The 23,271-nt window shown below is 37.1% G+C and overlaps 2 protein-coding genes across 2 annotated transcripts in view; both read left to right on the forward strand.

Moving 5' to 3' along the window:
• Positions 1–23,271, forward strand: part of RABGAP1 (RAB GTPase activating protein 1) — a 167,171-nt gene that overhangs the window by 76,107 nt on the left and 67,793 nt on the right. The window contains exons 12-13 of the mRNA XM_011965496.1: positions 1,017–1,110; positions 5,525–5,675. Of these exons, the coding sequence (XP_011820886.1) occupies positions 1,017–1,110; positions 5,525–5,675 (245 nt within the window). The remainder of the gene's footprint in view (positions 1–1,016; positions 1,111–5,524; positions 5,676–23,271) is intronic.
• On the forward strand, positions 18,664–20,688 carry GPR21 (G protein-coupled receptor 21). The gene is made up of 2 exons (XM_011965495.1): positions 18,664–18,763; positions 19,194–20,688. The coding sequence occupies exon 2, from the start codon at positions 19,590–19,592 to the stop codon at positions 20,637–20,639; it is 1,050 nt and encodes a 349-aa protein (XP_011820885.1). The 5' UTR covers positions 18,664–18,763; positions 19,194–19,589; the 3' UTR covers positions 20,640–20,688.

Raw genomic sequence — 23,271 nt, forward strand, 5'->3', positions numbered from 1 at the left:
CCAGCTACTCCGGAGGCTGAGGCAGGAGAATGGCGTAAACCCAGGAGGCGGAGCTTGCAGTGAGCTGAGATCCGGCCACTGCACTCCAGCCCGGGCTACAGAGCAAGACTCCGTCTCAAAAAAAAAAAAAGAAAAAAAGAAAAGAGGTTTAATTTTTTCTTTTTTTTGAGACGGAGTCTTGCTCTGTTGCCCCGGCTGGAGTTCTGTGGTGTGATCTCAGCTCACTGCAAAATTTATAAACAAAAGAGGTTTAATTGATTCTACAGGGCTGGGGAGGCCTCAGGAAACTTAGAATCATGGCAGAAGGGGAAGCAAACATGTCCTTCACATGGCAGCAGGAAAGAAGAATGAGTGACAGCAGGGGAAATGCCAGATGCTTATAAAACCATCAGATCTCATGAGAACTCACTGTCATGAGAATAGCATGGGAGAAACGGCCCCCAAGATTCAGTTACCTCCCTTCGGGTCCCTCACCTGACATGTGGGATTATGGGAACTACAGTTCAAGATGAGATTTGGGTGGGGACACAGAGCCAAACCATATCATCATTATATAAACATAAATGTCAACATGCAATTGCATTATATACATATATTATAATTTCTTCAACCATTCTGTACTCCCGTTGTTGGACACTTAGGTAGTTTGAAACTTTTTAAGTGTTTTGAATAAGACTTAAACATATTTTCATGCATAAAGCTGTTTGCTTTAGAAAATGAGAGAAAATACCATATTTTGAATCCTATAGTTTTATAATTAAATAGCTCCTTTTTTTTTTTTTTTTGAGATTGACATAATATGGACCTATGTGGAAAACAAAAGAGGATTAAAGAGATTACAGCATTTTACCTAGAACCATTTTTATTTTTTTTGTACTTATCCATAAATACTAAAAGAGAGAAATTGTGACTTTATGCTCCCAGTAAAGTCTTTCAAATTTGACTCTTAAACATTCCAGTGTTGTGGCTAGCATAGCCACCCCTGTTACCGTTTTTGTGTGTTTTGTTTATCATAGATAATGATGAACCTCTCCTGAGTGGATCTGGTGATGTATCCAAAGAATGTGCAGAAAAAATTCTTGAAACATGGGGAGAACTGTTGTCAAAATGGTAAGTTATGTTAGAATAGTTTTTATCTGCAAATTCTCATTTTATGGGTAGAGAATCTTACCTAACTACAATATTCAATTTTGGAACCAATAGTAGAAACCTAAACTCAAGGTTTGCATTCTGTGATCTATTTTAGAGATTTATATGAGTAGTAGTAGAGAATTGAAATCAATTTTCAGAATATCAGGAATCTAATAAGTTCTCATTGCTGGAGAAAATATTTATCCGAACGTGGAATTCATGTACAGAATAAATAAGAAAAGTATCTTTTATATTGAAGAGGTTAGGAACCACTGAGTGGTTCAGATAATACACAGCAGTCCGTTTAGAGGATGTTCACACAATGCATAGAGCCATGGTAGAGACCGCAGGTAGGATTTTTCCCTTATCTGTGATAAGTATCTAGAATGACAGAGCAAAGTGTCATGAGCATGGTATAGATTACCTGCTCTATTGATTACTAACTCTTACAAAATTCCTACTAACACTTAAAAAAATTTAGGAATTTATCATCAGCTCAAGAGATGGTTTGACAGCAGTGTTAAGAAGCGCTATCCAATAGGCTATCTAAAAAGAATACATTGCCTTCAGGCTGGGTGTGGTGGTTCACACCTGTAAACTCAGCCTTTTGGGAGGTCAAGGCGGGAGGATTGCTTGACCCCAGGAAGTCAAGACCAGCCCGGGCAACTTGGTGAAACCCCATCTCTACAAAACATGAAAAAGTTAACCGGGCATGGTGCCGCGCACCTGTGGTTCCAGCTACTCTGGAGGCTGAGGCAGGAGGATCGCTTGAGCCTAGGAGTTCGAGGCTGCAGTGAGCCTTGATTGCACCACTGCACTCCAGCCTGGGTGACAGAGTTGAGACCCTTTCTCCAAAAAACAAAAAAAAGAAAAAACACCAAACAAAAAGAATATATTGCCTTTTAGGTGTTTATTAACATGACCACAGATATTCTGGTAAGTCAGATTGGTGAGACATTTATGCAGCTTCCTTTTCTCCTTGAGTAGGATGCCAGCATATGCTGAAAAAAGCTGAGCTTGGAAGAGATCTGAACATTTCTCTATTTCTGACATTCTGGTTACTAGGGTTGTCATATAAACTCCCTATTGGCCCATTACTTTGGGGTTTGATTTTTCTCAGACATTTTAACTGTTGAAGTATTTCACTGCATTGTTAGAGTAAAGCTCTGTCTCAGAATTTTAAAGCATTTTATGCCCTTCAGGGATAGGACTACAAATGGGCATTATCTGCTTTTGTATTACTCTCACAATGCTTTACACTTTTGACAAAACACTCTCCACACTGGAAAATGTCAAAATGTGTACAGGAGAAAAAAGCAAACCAAAGCACAATTTGTCTTTACACAAGTTGTTTTAATAAATGAACTCTGCAAAAAACCCCAGAGTAATAGTTTTCTTACATTTTTGATATTTCTTTACTCCAGGAGACAAAACTTCTGGTGCTCTTATCACAATTATATTTTCAGTTCAGTGAATTTGGAGTGTTTGGGATGCTGCTGGCAGGAATTTTATCTGTATTAAAAGGTTTCTGCTCTAAAACAGAAATGTAATTGAGTTTTGATATGGTTACATAATAATATATTTAAAATCATGTAGATATAGCATTAAGACTCTAGTTAGCTTTTATTACACGAACCCATCAGCGTCTTATACAACAGCTTGGAATTCGTTTTGTTATCAAGCTTTGTTATTAATTTAATTAACATGTCTTCCTATTCCCTCAGATGTATTTGTTGAGTTTCCATCTGTCTCTACTATCTTTCAGGGTATTTAAACTATTTTTGCTTGCTTTAGTCATGTCTTCAGATATGATATAATAGTGTCTCTTCTTTAGTTCATTACATTGTGATTTTTTTCTCATTATGTGTGTTCTAGGGATATGTGTCCTGTGGATAAGAAGCATTGTAATAATGGAATTTTAAAGCTTGGTAGACCTGGTTTCAAATTCTACCTCTCCTACTTTTAAGCTGTGTGGTCTTAGACAAGTCACTTAACTCTTTTGAGTCTGTTTCTTCATTTGGAAAATAGAAGTCTATAAAATTACCATTTGTAATTATTATAGATTAAAAATAATGGATACCATGGTTGTAGTTACAATAACATAGAATGAATGAATTTACCATATTTTAGACACCGTGCTGTTATGTGCTGTATTTCAACTCTAACAACCTTATAAAGTATTTGTTTTTTTACAGATGAGGCTGGTTCATAGGTTAAGGCATTCTAGTTAGTAAATATCACAGCCAGAGTTTTTAACACAGTCAAGTCTGATCCCAAAGATAGTTTATTTAACTATTTAACTCTACATTAGATTTTAGTGATAGTATTAATAGTATCTTTGAGCTCTAATTCTCCAAGTTCATTTTAATATGACTCTTAATGGATAAGAGAACTAATGTCAGTATAAAATAGGTTGCTAAGTTGGATAAAGTTAGTATTATCAATGAGATGGAATTATTCTGAAAGTAATTTTATCAATGTAAATTAAGCTAGTAAGGTTAGCAGACTTTGTCTGTAAAGAGCCAAATAATAAATATTTTAGGTTTTGCAGGCTAATAGTCTGTCACAACTACTCAGTTCTACTATTGTAGTGCAGAAGTTATCATACACAGTACTTAGACAAATAAGCGTGGCTGTGTTTCAATAAAAGTTTATTTACGAAAACAGGTGATAGGCCCAGTTTGGCCCACAGGCCATAGCATACCAGGGATTGAGTTAGCAACAGAACTATGTCTGTTCTTTCTGCTCATAACTCTTCAACTTTTGTATAATGTTTTTATCTAAACAAGGACAAAACTATTGAATTGTCTATAGCACTTGCATTAGGGTACCAGTGTCACAGAATAAATCACTTTTAAATGTACTGTGCAGAATTCTCATAGGATTCTATGAACATTTTGAGAAAAATCACGGCCTTTTTATCATTTGATAGTGGTTATTTTGTATCAATAACTTCTGCTTACGTGTGATAGTCACAGCATCTTTTTAATGTCAGGATCCTGCTTTATTGACTCAGTAATGGTGGCTCTCAAGTCACAAACCAGCTGCTCTATAATATTAGTCTTAAGAATTTGAGGACTACTTCAGTCATTTAATTGACCTCCCTGAAATTTTTTCTGCATCTGTAAAACTAGAAACACTACCATCTACCCGAGATGGTTGTTCTGAAGATCAAATAAGATACTGTATGCAGAAGCACTTTGTACATTTATACCAACATGTCAAGGCTAGTGTAATTTTCTCCATTTTATAGGTGACATAAATGAAGTCCAAAGATTTTGGCAACTTGTAGTGATACAGTAGTTCAGTGGAAATGTTATTAGCCACCATAAGCATTCAGAAAAGTTATTTGAAGGAAGGCATCATAAAAACTGTTGGAAACATACTTGAGATGTTTTATTTTAACTTAGAACGTATAAATATACAATATTCTTGTCAATTTTGTTTTTTCTAGACAGAATCTGTCCCTGTCACCCAGGCTGGAGTGCAGTGGTGCGATCTCTTGTTGCAGCCTTGAACTCCTAGGCTCAAGCGATCTTCTTGCCACAGCCTCCCAAGTAGCTAGGAATATAACCATCATGCCAGCTTATTTTTATTTTTCTGTAGAGACGGGGTTCTTGCTGTATTACCTAGGCTGGTCCCAAACTCCTGGGTTCAAGAAATTTTCCCACCTTGGCCTCTCAAAGCAGTGGAACTACCTGAGTCACCGCGCCCCTCTGACCACTTGTCAATTTTGATGTAGAGCTAGGTTCTTGTCCTTTATTATATGTCCACTGATTAGAATTTTGCTCTTTTTTGTTTGTTTGTTTTTTTAGACGGTGTCTCGCTCTGTCACCCAGGTTGGAGTGCTGTGGTGCAATCTTGGCTAATTGCAACCTCCGCCTCCCGATTCAAGCAGTTCTTCTGCCTCAGTCTCTCGAATAGCTGGGATTACAGTCATGTGCCACCATGATGGGCTACTTTTTGTATTTACACGGAGTTTTACCATGTTGCCCAGGCTGGTCTTGAACTGCTGACCTCAGGTGATGACGCCCACCTCGGCATCCCAAATTTCTGGGATCACGGGCGTGAGCCACCGCACCTGGCCATCTTTTTTACATAAACCATAGCCATAGAGCATCATCTGTGATTTCCAGTTTTGCCTTTTTTTTTTTTTAAAGCAGAGAAGTAATTTAAAGATACTTAAGAAGCAGTTTACAGAATCTATGTGGATTTTTATTTTCTTCCACCCAATCTCTCATAGTTATCTTCAATTCAGAAGCACTTTTTTTTCCCCTTTATCACTTTGTTACCTTGTCACGTATTTGTAAGCCATTTAGATTGACTTTGAGAAAAGTAACAGTCTTTAGGGAATCTTCCTCTTGTGATTTGTGGTTTATGGCTTTATTTTTAGGCATCTCAACTTGAATGTGAGACCGAAGCAGTTGTCAACCTTAGTAAGAAACGGTGTCCCTGAAGCTCTTCGGGGAGAAGTCTGGCAGTTACTAGCAGGCTGTCATAACAATGACCACCTGGTAGAAAAATACCGCATTCTTATCACAAAGGTAAGGGGGTGATAATTCAGCTTCAGCATTAATTCTTTAGAGATTTGTGATGAAAAGATCATTGTAGTTATTTGACTTATAAGAAGTTTTTATGATTATTTATTTAAGGATAGAACTGTTAATACTTCTAGCTCTTACATGTTTTTTCTGTTGCACAAAGGAGAAGTCATAGTTTTTTCTCCTTGATTCATATCACCTCGGACCAAAGATGTCTTCTAGCCCATTGTATATCCAGATCCTTTTTTGACTGTAAAAAACATTTTTAGTCAAACCACTTGTGCTGTGCAATATGTAAAAATTTTCTTTTGATTATTTTAATACTTTTCACATTTTACAGAAATGTGCTCTTAGTAGGGAAGGCTTAGTTCCAGTTTCTGCAATTGTAAGAAAATAATTTTTTAATCTTAAACCATATTCTTTTAGCTCATTCCTCTAAAGTGAAAAAAATCCTCATTTGTATGGTGTTCCCCTTCTGAAGTTCATGCATTCCTCAAAGTTTTGCAAGAAAACTATTTCTTGTACAAGCATATCAGGATTTAAAATAATTTTCTGCAAGGTTAGGCAATGCTTTGTGCGTTTGTGTTCGTGTTTTCGGTTTTGGTTTTAATTTTCTCAAATTCTTGAAGTATTTACCTTTAGGAAGCAGTTTCTCCAATAGTATGCAAATCCCAAACCTGGGTTGTGAATGGATTGCTCAGAATCTTCAAAAATATAGGAGATTTTTCAATGTGACAGAAGGTAAAACCTTGTCTTAAAAAAAAAAAAGTTAAAACCTTATATATGAATGATATCTCTCTATAAAGCTCTTATTAAAAAACACCTTATAAGGGAAGAGCAGGTTTTTTGTTTTTTTTTTTTCTTTGAGACGGAGTCTTGCTCTGTCGCCCATGTTGGAGTGCAGTGGCATGGTCTAGGTTCACTGCAACCTCCGCCTCCCAGCTTTAAGCAGTTGTTGTGCCTCAGCCTCTCAAGAAGCTGGGATTACAGGTGTGCACCACCACGCCTGACTGATTTTTGTATTTTTAATAGAGAGTGGGGTTTTTCCATTTTGGACAGGCTGGTCTTGAATTCCTGGCCTCAAGCAATCCGACTGCCTTGGCCTCCCAAAGTGCTGGAATTACAGGTGTGAGCTGCCTCACCTGGCCTGGAAGAACAGCATTCAAACATGAGATAGGACCTTCACCAGAAAATGACTTTTATGTCCTCAGAATATTAATATTCTTTCTCGTCGTCTTAATTCCAGACAGAATTTTTTTTGTTTCAATAGTAAGTATTCTGATTCCTTCTATTAAGTTGATATAATTGTTTAACTAGTATTTATTGTTGAGTAACTATTACAACCACAGTGTTGGAGCTAGGACGTTAAACACAAAAGCAAGTAACTGTCTTATGATAGAATGTGTCTGAAAAAGCACAGTGGGAGCCACCAAAAGTAGTTATTAATTCTGCCTGGGAGAACAGGGGAGTCTCTCAGGAATGTAACACTTGAGATGAATTCCAGGCATAGAAAGATGGGTAGAGCATTGTACTCATAGTATGAATGGAGCCACTGAAAAATGAGGTTATATGACATCTATGTCTATTAGAGATACACCTAGTTTTTATTTTCTTTTGTTGGCAAATCATATTTTAGATTTGTGACACTATTTAGTTTTTTTGAAGTCCTTTGAAATGTTTGGTCAAAAATGATTTCTTAAGAGCTTATTGCTTTAAACTAAATATTTTTGGTAAGACTATTCATAAGACATGAAGTGTCTGTAACTGAATGGATTCTGTTTTTCTGGTTCCATGAAAGTGGTGACATCTATTGATAGAAAAGGAACCTGGTAGTTATATATAAAAGAAAGACTATTAAAAAATATGAAACATTTGATTGATTTGTATGTACTGGTGATGTGTACTTTATATTTCACATTGAACTTACAGTTTTTTTTTTCTTTTTGAGACAGAGTCACCCTGGCTGGAGTGCAGTGGTGCGATCTCGGCTCACTGCAACCTCTGCCTCCTGGGTTTAAGCAATTCTCCTGCCTCAGCCTCCTGAGTAGGTGGGATTACAGGCACCCGCCACCACTCCCAGCTAATTTTTTTATTTTTAGTAGAGACGGGGTTTCACCATATTGGCCAGGCTGGTCTCGAATTCCTGACCTCATGATCCGCCTGCCTCAGCCCCCAAAGTGCTGGGATTACAAGTGTGAGCCACAGCGCCCAGCTCCCAAATTTTTTAATGGATATGTATTAATTTAAATTGCTAGTAGATGATCAGAAAATAGAAATTATTTAACCACCATAATATTTGTGAATTTAAAAAAATGACAGTGATAGCTAATGTAAGTTGGTATTGCTTTTCTTTTCTGTCTTCCTGGAATTAAGAGTTATCATTGTATGGAAATGGTAATTGACATTTTTTAACTTACTCTGAAATGTTTTTGCGGGCAGTAAGGTACTTTTTACAGTCCTCTACCCTACCAGCCGAGCTATCAAAGTTTGCATATAAGCTACTTTTTAAAAAGTATATAGCTCCATGACATTTTGCATGTAAATACACTTCAGTGACCACTATGAAGAGCAAGAACATATCTGTAACCCCCCAAAATTATTCATGTACTTTCTAGTCATAAATACCCTTACTACACCCCTGAGTCATCATTATTCTGACTTTTCTCTCCTTAGGTTAGTTTTGATTGTTCTTGAATTTTTTTCTTTTTTGGATATGGAGTCTTGCTGTGTCATCCAGGCTGGAGTGCAGTGGCAGGATCTCGGCTCGCTGCAGCCTCCGCCTCCTGGATTAAATGATTCTCCTGCCTCAGCCTCTGAGTAGCTGGGATTACAGGCACACGCCACCCAGCCTGCCTAATTTTTGTATTTTTAGTAGAGAAAGGATATCCCCATGTTGGCTAGGCTGGTCTCGAATTCCTGACCTTAGGTGATTCCCCCCGCCCTGGCCTCCCAAAGTGCTGGGATTACAGACGTGAGCTACCGCGCCCATCCTTGAATTTAATTTAAATGCAGTTATACAGTCACACAGCATGTGCTCATTTGTATCTCACTTCTTTTGCTCCTCTATTTTGAGAGTGTATCAGTAGCTTGTTTTTTGTTGTCTTTTAAAAAAGTTGTTCAGAGTATTCCATTATATGAATAAACTACACTTTAAAAATATAATCTGCTATTACAAACGTTTGATTTTTTCTAATTTTAGCTATTACGAATAAAACTAAACATCTTGCACACAGCAGGATTTGTACATATTACACTTATTTAGAAAATATTTATGTATATATACACCCTACTAATTTCTAGAAAGTATTTATTCTGAACATGGCTTCTTTGCCAGATAATATGCTTTGTGTTCTGAAATTTTGCATATAATATTACTTTCAAGATTTTTTTTTTTGCTTAGCTTCTTCAAAGACTAGAGCAGGAAAGAGTGATGTGATTCATAGAGTGAAAATCAAAAAAATTAACCTGGCAAACAAAACTGATTAATGTCTGTGTTATCGTCTTGCATTAGTTGTCAAGCCTGTCTTGTATGGGGTACATGTGGGAATTTTTCCATATACCTTTTTAACCCAAGGACAAATGACCTTTTAGTCACATAAAATACATAGTATGCTTTTAAAGGTGTTTCTTATTTCAGTAAGCAATGGAGTTAGTTTCTTCTTCCTGTTTTGCTTTTTAAAGTGAAAACTTTTTAGGTTTTTAAATTTCAGTAGGGATCTAGAAGGGAAATAATAGAACAATAGTAGTAGCTACCTTTTTGAGCACTAAGTATGTGTCGGATACTGTGCAGTGCACTCGGATGTGACAGTTCACAGTTCTGCCAACAGTGTAGTTCCATATAGTTGCACCAGTAGAGTACCTGCTGCCCCATATCTCAACCAGTATTAGTTATTAATTTTTACTATCAGTGGATGTAAGTGATGCCAGGTTTTTTTTTTGAAGACTCTGTCTGTTGCCCAAGCTGGAGTGCAATGATGCGATCTTGGCTCACTGCAACCTCTGCCTCATGGGTTCAAATGATTCTCCTCCCTTAGCCTCCTGAGTAGCTCGGATTACAGGTGCACGCCACCACGCGTGGCTAATTTTTGTATTTTTAGTAGAGACTGAATTTCACCATGTTGGTTAGGCTGGTCTCGAACTCCTGACCTCGTGATCCTCCCACTTCGGCCTCCCAAAGTTCTGGGATTACGGGCACGAGCCACTGCGCCTGGCCCAGCATATCTTTAGTTTGCAATTCTCTGGTTACCAGTAAATGTGAATGATTTGCTCTTCTGTAAATTACCTTTTCATGTTCTTTGTACATTTATCTATGAAGTCTTTTTAAGATAACAGTTTCTAAACACTCTCCATATATTATGTTTACTAATCCTTTTCATATGCATTATGCATGTATTTTTTAATGATTTTATTTATGGTTTTATGCCATACAAGACGTTTTCAATTTTTATGTAGAAAACTGTTTCTTGGTTAAGGCCTCTTCTATCTCTCTATTTTGTAAATGTGGCTTCCAGCGTTTTCTTGCAAGATTTTTATTCTATGTGTTAATTTTTGTGTCTTTAATCCATCTGGAATTTATTTTTGTATGTGGCATGAGAAAGCAGTTTGATTTTACTTTCTTCCAGATGGATAACCAGTTGTGCTGCTCCTATTTTCCTACTCAGTAGAACTACCATCTTTGTCATATTTTAAATTCTCATATATACTGGGATTGATTTCTAGATTGTTCTCTGTATTATCTGTTTGCATATTCCTGTCCCCACACTGTTTTGATTAAAGAGGCTTTGTATTATTTCTGATAGCTGTGAAAGCAAATCTTTTTGTTTTCTATTTCATACCTTAGTTGACTATTCTGCAAATTTAGTCTGCCATAAAAACCTTAAAACCTTTTATTCAATCTCACTACCACCACCACCCTATAAGGTTATGTGGAGATTCTTATTTGAATTGCATTTAATTTACATACCAGTTGAGGGTGTAAGTTCAACATGTGAGAATACAGTATGTCTTTTTGTTCGTTCAGGTTTTTTGTTTGTTTGTTTTTGTTTTTGTTTTTTTGCCTTCAAGAATTCTGAATTGCCTTCATAGGGATCTTGTGGCTTTGTTGTTAAACCAGTTCCTAAGAATTAGCGGGTTTGCACAACAGCAGATGGAATGGTTTTGTCAGTTTCCGTTTGTAGGTGCTAACTGCTACAATAGAGAAAAGACAGTGATTTTTACATTTTTTCTATTTGCCTCTTAATATTTTGATTAATTATCCTAACTTTATATTGTCATCTTTTGAGATTTTCAGGCGTGTAATAATATCAGCAGTAAAAACAGTTTCACCTCTTTTACAATGTTTATACAGCCTACTAAATTTTCTTGGTTTTGTCTTTATATTTTATAAAAGCATTAAGACAATGTTAAATGATGATGGTGATAACTAGCACCTCCGTCTAATTCCTGAATTTAATTAAAATGGTTTTAGTTTTTCAATCTTTTGGAAAACATATTCTTTTTTTTTTTTTTTGATAAACAATTTGTGTTTGGCCGGGCGCAGTGGCTCACGCCTGTAATCCCAGCACTTTCGAAGACCGAGGCTAGTGGATCACCTGAGGTCAGGAGTTCGAGACCAGCCTGGGCAACATGGCGAAACCCCGTCTCTACTGAAAATACAAGAATTAGCCGGGCGTGGTGGTGGGCACCTGTAATCCCAGCTACTCAGTGGCTGAGGCAGGAGAATCGCTTGAACCCAGGAGGCAGAGGTTGCAGTGAGCCAAAATAGTGCCACTGCACTCCAGCCCAGGTGACAGAGTGAGACTACATCTCAATAAATTAATAAATAAATAATAATAATTTGTGTTTCATTTAAGTGGTTTCCTTCTATCCCTGGTTTGGATTTTTTATTAGGAATGTTACTGAATTTTATCAGCTTTCTCAGGACTATTACTAATTTTCTTTAATTTGTTAATGGAGTAAATTACATAATCTATCAACATATGATAGACTTCTTATATTGAACTACTACCCTTGGCTTCATGGAATAAATTTTTATAGACCAAGCACCCTGGTAGTCTTTTGTCTTCTGGTGTTTGATTAAGAGCTCCTCAACCCTGGCCTCTAGGTAGAACTTGTCAGACTCAGAGGGAAGAAAGCTTAATAAGTAATCCACAGGGACTCTCATGGCTTCTCTTACCTCCAGTTGCCTGTAATTCTTACAGCTATTTGGATCTTGTGAATCAAATAAGTTGGAGTTGAAAATGAAGGGGAAACAAAAGCACTTTCTTGTTTCCAGGTTCCAGAATCCTCTTCTGTCCCTTCTTTCTGATGGTTATTTTTTGCCTTCTGTGTTAGTGGCTTTGCTCCTTGCAATTCAGTGCTTAGTAGCAAAAATTTACAACAAACTGCTTCTTCAGTAGATCATTTTAATAATGAGAGAATAATGAAATAGCAGCCTATTCTGATGTTTTTCTTTCCTTCTATCCAATTGGCCTTGCTTATCTTTTCTTAAACTTATTTGCATCATTTTCTCTAGTTTCAACTTAAGTGATAAGAATCTTTTGCCACTAACAGCAAGCTTTTATCCAGAAGCAAACTAATAGCGAGCTCATATAACCAATGTTTACGTTTCTTTTTTTCTTTTTTTTTTTTTGAAACGGAGTCACGCTCTGTTGCCAGACTGGAGTGCAGTGGCACGATCTCAGATCACTGCAACCTCCACCTCCCGGGTTCAAGTGATTCTCCTGTCACAGCCTCCTGAGTAGCTGGGACTAAAGCCATGCACCACCACGCCCAGCTAATTTTTGTATTTGTAGTAGAGACGGGGTTTCACCATGTTGGCCAGTATGTTCTTGATCTCTTGACCTTGTGATCTGCCCGGCTTGGCCTCCCAAAGTGCTGGGATTACAGGCGTGATCCACCGTGCCCTGCCAACCAATATTTACATTTCTAATTGTTGAAAAGCATCCCTGGAGGCCCAGCCACATTTTGCTAGTCTGGAAAAAATAATTTATTCAATTATAATGTTATTAGTAAGCAGATTGTTTTACTTTTTAATTAATAATTTGTCTGGTAGGTTTGTAATAGGTAAGAATTGAATAATATTTAATCATAAGAATCTGCCTGTGGATACCCAACAATAAAAGGAGATCGATTTAGCAAAAAAGAATGTTGGCGATGGAGGAGGAAGCCTGGATACTAGTTTCAGTTCTGCCACTTCATTTCCTCTTCTCTGAGGTAGCTGAGGTAGTCTGTTGATTTTTCCTTAAGCTTTGTGACATTCTGGAAAATCAGACAGTGTGTTTGAGTCCTGCCCTCCAAAATAGGCCATAATTCCATTTTTTCACAACTGAGCACTCTTGCTGTCTTGTTCTACATGAAAATAGTGGCTGGTGGATATTAGAACTGTATTGTCTGCTGTCATACAGCATTTGCTGCAGTAGGTCCCTCTAAATTATTACTTGTGAACATAATTTTAAGCCCTGTATCTTATCCCTGTGAAGTTATTTTTCTTCGTGTGAGTTTACGCAAGTCATACTTGCTGGGAGTTCTAAAGGTTTCCTGAATTACAAGACTGGAAACATATTTGGTTTGTCCATGTTAAAATTACTATTCAACGGTTTTTTAGCCACAAATAGGCAATTTCATATGCCTCGACTTAATAATTACAGGTGAGTTAAACAGTTACCATACTGGGGTTTTACTTGAACGATCTTTCAACCTAAAAGCAGAATTGCCTTTTGTTTTATTGGGCATTCATTGTTTATTCAATAAAAAATACCTTTTGAATGCCTACCCTGTGCCAACCCTGTGGTAGGCCTCATGGATATGCCCATAAATAAAATAAACTTGTTCACTGATTTCAGGAAGTCTGCAATCTAATGGAGGAAATAGGCAGTTAACTATAAACAGTCATAAAGTTGCATGGGAGTTGTAGAAGAAAGAATACATACTTCTGTACTGCATATGACATGAAGGATTTCTTACCTAAGTGTTCTAAAAGGTCTCTTGTTCAAAAATTAGCCAGGGGTTGGATAGTTGGGATAGGATAAGGTGCTGCATAGCACACGTGGTCTTAAAAGTCACAAGTAACAGCATGTGCTCAAGGGTGAGGAAAAGCTTGGCAGTTTCATAGAGTATGAATGAAGATAAGACCAGAGAGGTGGTAGATAGGGAGCAGATCTTTGAAAGCTTCAGAAGGCATATTTAAGGTTTTGGGCAATAGAAGCCAATGAAGGATTTTAAGCAGGCAGGTTATATATTCCAGTTTATAAGGCAATATGCAAAGTGGTTTCCATCTAAAGGCAAATTGTCTTAATTCAGATCCTACTTCTACTGTATTCTAGCCATTGAAATTGGACACTTTAACATTCATAGGCCTTGGTTTCCTTATCTGTAAAATGGAACAGTAATAGTATTTTATTTGTAGAGTTGTTAGAATTAACGTAGATAATGTGTGAAAATACTTAGTATAATTCATATTCCATACTAAGTGTAAATAACAATATTTTTAATATATTTTTTGCTTATTATCTGTATTATTAGGCTTAGAAAGATCACTGCGTTATTTGGGTTAGAGTGGAGTAAGAATAATTGCAGCGAGACCTGTTAGGCAAGAGATAATTTCGACTTGGATTGGGGTGTAGTGGCAAAGGGATGGGGAAAAAGATGCTATTTAAGAGGATTTCAGAGGTAGAATCCTTGGCACTCACTTGATAACTGAATGAATGTGGGAGATGAGGGAGAGGGAGAAATAAAAGAAGAGTCAAAGTATCTCAAATCATTTTTGGAATGACAGTTATATAAATAAACTCACATCAGCTGCACTATAATATGATAATCAGTTTAAAGCTCATTTTTTTTAAATTAATAAAGTTTTATTTTTCCAAATGTACAGTTGCTTGGACCTGTTCATGCATCTTCACCAGCAGCTGGAGCATCTCTGCCCTTGGTATTTCTGGTGTAAATTACTTGAGCTTTGTGCTTTGAAACCAGTTTGATAAGTCCTTTACTAAGGAGCTCCAGAAAGGCTTCCCTGGCCAGGGAACCTCAAATCTTCAGTCTCTTAGAGACCACAGCTGGAGTTATAAGTTTATAGTTGGGAATTTCCTTACAGAGTTTGTCATAGGTAGCTTTGTCAAACAAGACAAGTTATTGAGCTTGTCCCCAGCTTTGCCTTTGGACCATTTCTTCTTTTTGGCCTTGCCCCCAGATTTGTTCACTGGGTCTTTGTCTTTCTTGGCTGACTTTCTGGTGTCTTCCTTCTTCTTGTAGTCCTTGGGTGCGTCATGAAGCTCGGAGAGCAGTGGCGAACACTGCAACCTTGCCAAGATGTCGGACAAAAAGTGAAGCTCATTTTTACTAAATAATAAGTGATAGTTGACACTAATGCCCAAAGGTGAAACTTAGGAATTTGAAGAACTGAGATCATTTCTCATCTACAAGTAGTTAAGTCTCTGAATAGGTTGGGAGAAAAAGAAATATAATTTGAACAGGTTTTTTCCTTTTTTTGTACATTTCATTTCTTGTTCTGCTTTTTAAGTCTGTCATTTTGTTATTTTAATTATTTTGGCTTTTAAAGTTGTTTTAATTTTATTAGGTTGAACCATATAGAAGTTGGTGTGTTTGCAGATCAGAAAATATTTAGCTAGCAATGAAATATTTAAGTATCGGTAAGTTCGTAATTATATTCTTGTTCTGTAAGAGGTTTTAACTGACGTTTTGGGAGTCCATTTTGAGTTAGATTGAGTACCAAAGACTGTCTGAAGGAGTGTTGCTCTGATGGCATAAGAACAAGGGGAACAGAGCCCCATAAAGTAGAGAACTTCAACCCAGCATCATTCTATCTTGCTAAATCAATATGGTTCTGAGGGTATATAGAAATTGGAAAATTCAGAAAATATAGAAAGCTGTAAAGAAGAAAGATTTTTTATAAATGACTGATATCCCACCATCCAATAATAGTGTTGATTTTTAATGTATTTCCTTTTAGTCATATATATACAGAAACTTACTCAGCCTTCAAAGTAAATACAGAGAGAATATATCATGAAACTACATTATTTTATTTTTTATGGTATTTTTTAATCAGTATATAATGTACATACTTATAAGGTATATAATGATGTCTTGATACATACAGTATTTACTGATCAGATCGTGGTAATTGTACACATACCCATCATCTCTAACATTTATCATTTCTCTGTGTTGGGAACATTCAGTAACCTCGTTCTAGCTATTTGAAACTATGTAATATTAACTATAGTCTTCCTAGAGTGGTGTAGAACACTAGAATGAGACTGTGTTATGGTTAAAGCCTAGATTTATTAGGCTATTGGGCTTTTTTTTTTTTTTTTTAAGTTTCTTAAATGAATATTTTGATTTTAGCTCCTAGACTGGTTTCACTAAAATAGAAACAAAGTTGAAATAACTGTTATTGTACTAATGACAGTAATGTAACAGCTTGTAGTTTTATTGCAATTTTATAAATTTTTAATTCTTTCAAATTTTCAGCCATTGTATTGTCTGTTTTTATCAGCGTAACTATCTTGTTTTATACATGGGAAACCACAGAGAGAATAAGTTACATGCCCAAATTCACAAGTAGTAGTAGAAAAGCCTAGACTTAACTGTGGTGAATACTTTTTCTATTTATTGAAATACATTAGTAACTCTCGAAAATCACTCCTTTATTCTGCATTTATTAAGGTGCTCAGTAAATATCGTTTAAAAATAAAGTCTATGGCAAGTGTATAGAATAAGAAGGAATCTGATTTGACTGGAGGGCAAGTTATTTGGAGGAAGTAAAATAATTGAGATCAGACTAGAAAGGCAGTAAGGGAGCCATTGACTCTTCTTGAACAATGGGTTACAATAATAAAATGTACGTTTTGGATATTTAACCAGGCAGAAATGAAAAAATTGGAAAAATGAACAAAACTATAAGTCTAGATGGTAATCATCTTCCGTGGTAAGTGTATTAAAAACTGAAAGGAGGAAATGCATTTGAGAACTATTGTGGAAATATATTTTGAGGACTTGGTGACTAAGAACAGTGCTTTGAGGGAGAGAGTGGTCAAGATGATTCCTCAGTTTCATACTGGAGTGCCTGGGAAAATGTCGGAAAAATACGGAGGCTTATTTGGTAGCAAGTTTTTGATTTTAGACATGCTGTGGTTGAAATCTCTACAGGACATCTAGGTGGAAGATGTGTAACTAGCAGGCAAATTGTAGATGGAAAAGGGAGCTTAGGAGTGAAGTCAGGGCTGGAGACCTAGGCAGAGAAATTATTTGTGTTGAGGGAATAATTGACGCCGTGTCATCATTCCCTAACAGCTACCTTCAGTGCTTTGCATGTGCATAGCCTCAATGTATTTGAGTAATGTGTGACAGCAGTGTATTCAGATAGCTGTTGTATGACTTAGAACTGTATAGCCTCAGTAAGAGCGGGCCCTTCAGGATTCAGAGGAGCCCAGCCTTAACATTTTCAACATGATTGGCAGGAAAACACTGGCTCTTTAGGAAGGCTATTTTAGTTGTAGGAGCAGAAAGTAAGTAAAGTTATATACCCTCTCTGTGCTAGGTGTTGGTAAGCCTTTTGTATATACTTTATTTCTCAACAACCCTGTGAAGTACGGAGTGTTGTTCTCATTTTACAAATGATGAAACAGAGGCTTAAGAGAGGGTAAGTTATTTTAGAGCAAGAATTTGAACCTGATTATTGTTCCTTCGATGTTATTGGTCTTTTTACTGTGCCACACACTTTGCTCTGTTTCCCAGTAAGACCTGTCAGATATTACTGTCAGGATTATGGTTAAATAGGTTTTTTATTTTGGGGCCATAGCCGCGTCTGGGACTGGCCAGACAACTGCTGCTGCTTCAGATTTAAAATGTAATTCGTTGTATTCTGATTATAGGTGGCCATTTGTCTGTAATAAGAAAGCATGTGTATAAAATGAATTAAAAATGAAAGTTGGATCACACGTTTTACTCAGTTGCCTACCTCTTGGAAAGCTTTCAAATGATAGCATTTGTTTATTGTCTTTTACTCTGCTGGATACTTTCAATTAATCCTTCTAAATAAAGATACTAAAATTACACATTTTCATAGCACCCAACTCTGTTACCTGAAAATTGTCATCATTTATGACATTACTAGGAAAACCACAATATGATCCCAGTTTGCATTGTTTTAAATAGGCAGAAACAAGATTGTATATTCTAAGATACAAAGGCTTATTTGTACCATGAAACCTCCTGTAATATCCATGCCTGAGTAGAAGAAGGTACATTTACTTTTCTATCTTTTGTTTGTATTCTTGTATACTGCTCAGCAAATTAGAAGCAAGAAATGTATCTCAAAACTATAGGGTAGTGTCAAATATGGGAACAATGTAATTTCTCTGTGCTATTTCTGTAGTATTCAGAATGGGAAATACTTTACTTTTCTCTTGAAAAAGTGATTTTAAAGTTTCTTGGCCAATATTCAGTGAATCATGAGAGACAAAATTAATGGTGTATAGCCTTCTAGCTAGAACTTCTTGTGCAGCTGAATTATGATTGTCAGTTGCCATATGCCATACACTTAAAGGAAGTTAATATACTTCCTTTCTTTAATATTGCTCTTTGTTCTTTGGGAAAATGCCATGAGAAAATAGGAATTACCACTCTGGCAGTGTGTTTCAGTCTAACTCCTGACACCCTGTTCTGCTACTGCCCCTTCTCCTTGCTAGCAGCCTGAATTCTGCTTATCTGCTAAAAGGGGGATTCCAGACAGACGAGGAAACAGCTTTCAAATGAGGCACTGCAGGCATAGCAAGCCATTCCCACACTGTGCAATCTGGAAATCAGGGGGCACCTCTCTGACGATGAATTCCAGTTAGTTGCTAAAGATTCCAGAGTGTGTGCACATACAGGCATTTTCTTTCCCCTCCCCCTTTCTTCTTTTTCCCAAGCCCCCTCTTCTCCCTGTTTCCCCTCCTACTCCTTTATCCCCTCCCTTCGTGTCTCAGTTCTGCTCTACGCGAGTTGAAGCACATTCCTGCTTTGCAAGGCTTTCTGTTAAGGATGTATTGTGGCTTTTGTTTGGATTGCAGCATGCGGAATTACAGGTAACATTCTGAAATTGAACTAAACAGCAAATTCTGTTGAAATGTTTTCAAAGAGGCAAAATATTATATTGGAATCAATGAAGAAAGTAAATTATTTTGGCTATTTTTATTAGTGGTAATTGTAGTGAAAGGTTTTCATAAATATTATAAGCAAATTCCCTTTTTCCCCCAAGTCTCAAATGAAAGGAAATGGGGGTAAATTAATCTGACTGTGATTGGTTTTGTTTTACGCTGATCTTGAAAGCTTGATGTTGCTGCTGCTCCTCTATACAGTACAGATCAGTTATGTGGGGTGCTATTGAGGGTAGCCATGAATAGTGGTGCTAGTAGGGGTGGAGTGGGAGGGATGATGCCAGCCTGAGCTAGCCAGGTTCTTTGATTAGGGCATTGGATGTGAAATGTAAAATGCTCTCTCCTTTTCTTCTATCAGCTGTTCAGAGGAGACTCATTACAACTCCTGCTGAAGCTCCTAATCTTCTTCCCTTCTCTTCTCCCCTTTCCCCCTACCCTCACTTGGCCTGAAGACGTTGTCCCCAGAGTTTACGTTGCTCCCCTGGTGCTATGTGTATGGTGAACCTGGCGCTATGGCCACGTCTGGGACTGGCCAGACAACTACTGCTGGCTCTCCTTATTCCAGGAAGGATTTAAAGGGGAATTGCACTGCAGGCAATGCACCAGAGCAGCAGCATCGGGAGCTTGGGGACTAAGGCTCCTCTGACATTATTACACACATGCAAAGCTGACCGCAATGACAGCAGCTGCTTCTTTGAACTGTTGGCAGCAGCCAAGCGGCAGCATGAAGTGACAGATCACTCCTGAGCTCAAGATGAACTCCACCTTGGATGGTAATCAGAGCAGCCACCCTTTTTGCCTCTTGGCATTTGGCTATTTGGAAACTGTCAATTTTTGCCTTTTGGAAGTATTGATTATTGTCTTTCTAACTGTATTGATTATTTCTGGCAACATCATTGTGATTTTTGTATTTCACTGTGCACCTTTGTTGAACCATCACACTACAAGTTATTTTATCCAGACTATGGCATATGCTGACCTTTTTGTTGGGGTGAGCTGCCTGGTCCCTTCTTTATCACTCCTCCATCACCCCCTTCCAGTAGAGGAGTCCTTGACTTGCCAGATATTTGGTTTCGTAGTATCAGTTCTGAAGAGCGTCTCCATGGCTTCTCTGGCTTGTATCAGCATTGATAGATACATTGCCATTACTAAACCTTTAACCTATAATACTCTGGTTACACCCTGGAGACTACGCCTGTGTATTTTCCTGATTTGGCTATACTCGACCCTGGTCTTCCTGCCTTCCTTTTTCCACTGGGGCAAACCTGGATATCATGGAGATGTGTTTCAGTGGTGTGCGGAATCCTGGCACACTGACTCCTACTTCACCCTGTTCATCGTGATGATGTTATATGCCCCAGCAGCCCTTATTGTCTGCTTCACCTATTTCAACATCTTCCGCATCTGTCAACAGCACACAAAAGAAATCAGCGAAAGGCAAGCCCGCTTCAGCAGCCAGAGTGGGGAGACTGGGGAAGTGCAGGCCTGTCCTGATAAGCGCTATGCCATGGTCCTGTTTCGAATCACTAGTGTATTTTACATCCTCTGGTTGCCATATATCATCTACTTCTTGTTGGAAAGCTCCACTGGCCACAGCAACCGCTTCGCATCCTTCTTGACCACCTGGCTTGCTATTAGTAACAGTTTCTGCAACTGTGTCATTTATAGTCTCTCCAACAGTGTATTCCAAAGAGGACTAAAGCGCCTTTCAGGGGCTATGTGTACTTCTTGTGCAAGTCAGACTACAGCCAACGACCCTTACACAGTTAGAAGCAAAGGCCCTCTTAATGGATGTCGTATCTGAAGTGGCTCAGTTACGGGGTTCCCCTGTGTGTGTGTGTGTGTGTGTGTGTGTGTGTGTGTGTGTGTTTTATCTCTAAGTATTCCTGATTCACTAGGAAATCTGAGACAGAATACTTTGACTCTAAGCAATAGCATGCAAATTATTCATACGGATACCTTCTAAGTTTGTAGAAATGGTTTTCAAAAGTGCTTTTGAATTAGAAGACTTAAGATCATGAAGACAAATTGCTGTTGCTTTCAGTTTTTGAAATGTCTTGGAAATGACTACAGTTCTCAGATTTAGAATGAATAAAGCCATATCTAACACCTCTTTCCAGCTGGCATGACTGAACCTGAGTGTGAAAAGCGTCAGCATTTTAAAAAGTCATCATTTTGTTGTCACTTTCTGGGTTATTTCCAGCTATTTAGGCTTCATGTGCAATTGATTTCTTCTAACAGGGAATAGTAAAATAAATTAAAAGGTTTTAGAAATTATTTTTTATGTATGCCAAAGCATAACTACACTGCAAGTTTCAACACTGTCATTTAGAAAGCCAAATGTTCTATGTTTTATTCTCTTGAGAGAATTCTCAGTAGGGTGAATAATGTGAGCACATAAACACTAATTTTAGAATTTTACAGTGAACCATGAAGCAAAAGTGCAATCAAATTATACAGTTTATGAAAAACTGTGCTACTTTTTGTGCCATACTTCACAGAGATCTAAAGATATGTGTGCATAGAAGTGATCATGTTGTAGTATTTTTGCCTGTGCCTTTGTGTTATGTCTATATTTAGAATATCTGAATTGTTAGATTTATCTTTTATGGCAAAATGTGTTTAAGCTAAAAAATAATTCAGTGATAGGCTGTTGGCTGTACATTTTATAACAGTGACTATGTACAAAAATGTGTCTTTAATATTGTCTGTTCTTTCTATTCAAAGACTTCCGAAATATTAGAACATCAGGGAGAAGGGTATCTGTCATAAGCAACTGAGTCAGAAAGTATACCATAGTATACTGATTGTTTTTTAAAAATACAAGGGAGCTGAGACATTTTCTTTGTGGTTAAATGGAATCAACTAGTTATTTTTGAAAAGTATTCTTTCAGTTAGTGCTAAGGAATCCACATTTGAAGAGGGGAAGGGGAAACTCTTAAGTCTCTTATTGCTATTCTCTTTCTGGAAAAAAATCCTTTGGCATACAGTTCTTAATAGGCTTTTTTTCTTCCCTGCCAAAGTACTAGCAAACCTATAGGATTTTACTATTCTTCATAGAATTATTATTGAGTTATGTGTTTGTATATAGTAGTGATGTTTGTTCTTAAAAGTGATGATCTTCAGAGCAAGAGGTTTATTTTTCTAAAAGGAGAGAAGGAATTCCAGCAGCTCCAAGCACGAAAGTATTTCCTCTACTTTTCTGCAGGTTTTAATGTTTTGGAAATCTTCAGGGGACTTACTTGATCTCTGCCTTTGGCTAGAGGTTGTAATCTGAATGCGACAATGGTGTTCAGTGAGATGGAAGATGGAAGAAACCCGGGGAACATGGGTTAAAGTGGGTTTCTGAATCCAAGAAAGGACATGGATATTTATAAAGCAGGCAGATAAGCTTTGGTTTTCCATCATGATGCCAGTGTTCTTATGATTTTAGGCTTTAGACATCAACTTGATTTTAACCTCAGTTGTGTTCTATTTAAACTTTCTTATTTTAAGTGACTAAGCATTATATAAACATTCAAACTTCAGATTCTGGATTTTTCCCAAAAGCTTGCTTGCTCTTTATGTTTAGTGTTAGCAAATTTTATTCTAAGCTGTTTCAAAATTTAGAACTCATACTGAAATTCCAAGTTATGTTAGAAATGGCTTGCCATTTCAAATGGGAAACCTTTTCTGTTGGATTCTGAAAAATGGTTGTATTGTAAACATTTCCCCTTTAAGTGGTACAGATCTAAAAAAACAAAATTTACCTTTTTCATATATGTTAGAGAATGTAACCTGTTCACATTTGCAGTTTGCTTATGCATTTTTAGTTTAGAAAATATGGTGATTTTAAACACTTAATTTTTGTTGAAAAATTGATGTTAAATCAGTAGGTTTGATCTCATTTTGTTGTGTGTGTATGTGTTGGGAGAGAGGAGGTGCTCCTGGACACAGTAACGTCTTCTTCAGTGACTGGGGGTGTTTTCTGTGTGATGTGTTTGGAAAGTTAATATTTAACTGATCTTTTCATCCTGGCATATTTAATGCAACATTTCATGACATTTAGTTTAAATACCAGTCTGATTTCAAAAAAAGTGTATTTTTAGAATCAGTTACCATGGCGTTGACAGGATAACTCATTTAACTTTATATGGCATGTGATTGGTATCAGAGGAAACATACTTTTGGTGATTATGTTGAAATTCTTTCATAGTAAATTTTAAAGTAGGCTTATACTAATGTTATATTTGTAAACTAGTTGTATTTTTTAATGCAGTGATTTCAGTGAAAGTGTTTTTCCCCCCTTCTTAGAGTTGAAAAGCAATTACAGATGGACTAGTGTGCTCTACTTTAGTGAGAGCATTATCTTAACACTAGATTGGATATTTGCATTTTTTTATGGGCCTGTCGACTCTTACTCAGAATTCCATTTTGGAAAAGGTTTTCTTTAAGCT

This window comes from Mandrillus leucophaeus, unplaced genomic scaffold (genome assembly GCF_000951045.1).
Source record: "Mandrillus leucophaeus isolate KB7577 unplaced genomic scaffold, Mleu.le_1.0 Scaffold729, whole genome shotgun sequence".
Classification (NCBI taxonomy): Eukaryota; Metazoa; Chordata; class Mammalia; order Primates; family Cercopithecidae; genus Mandrillus; species Mandrillus leucophaeus.

Bases quoted from the DNA above. Each gene is read 5' to 3' on its own strand.
- GPR21 (XM_011965495.1), top strand. From the start codon at position 19,590: ATGAACTCCACCTTGGATGGTAATCAGAGCAGCCACCCTTTTTGCCTC.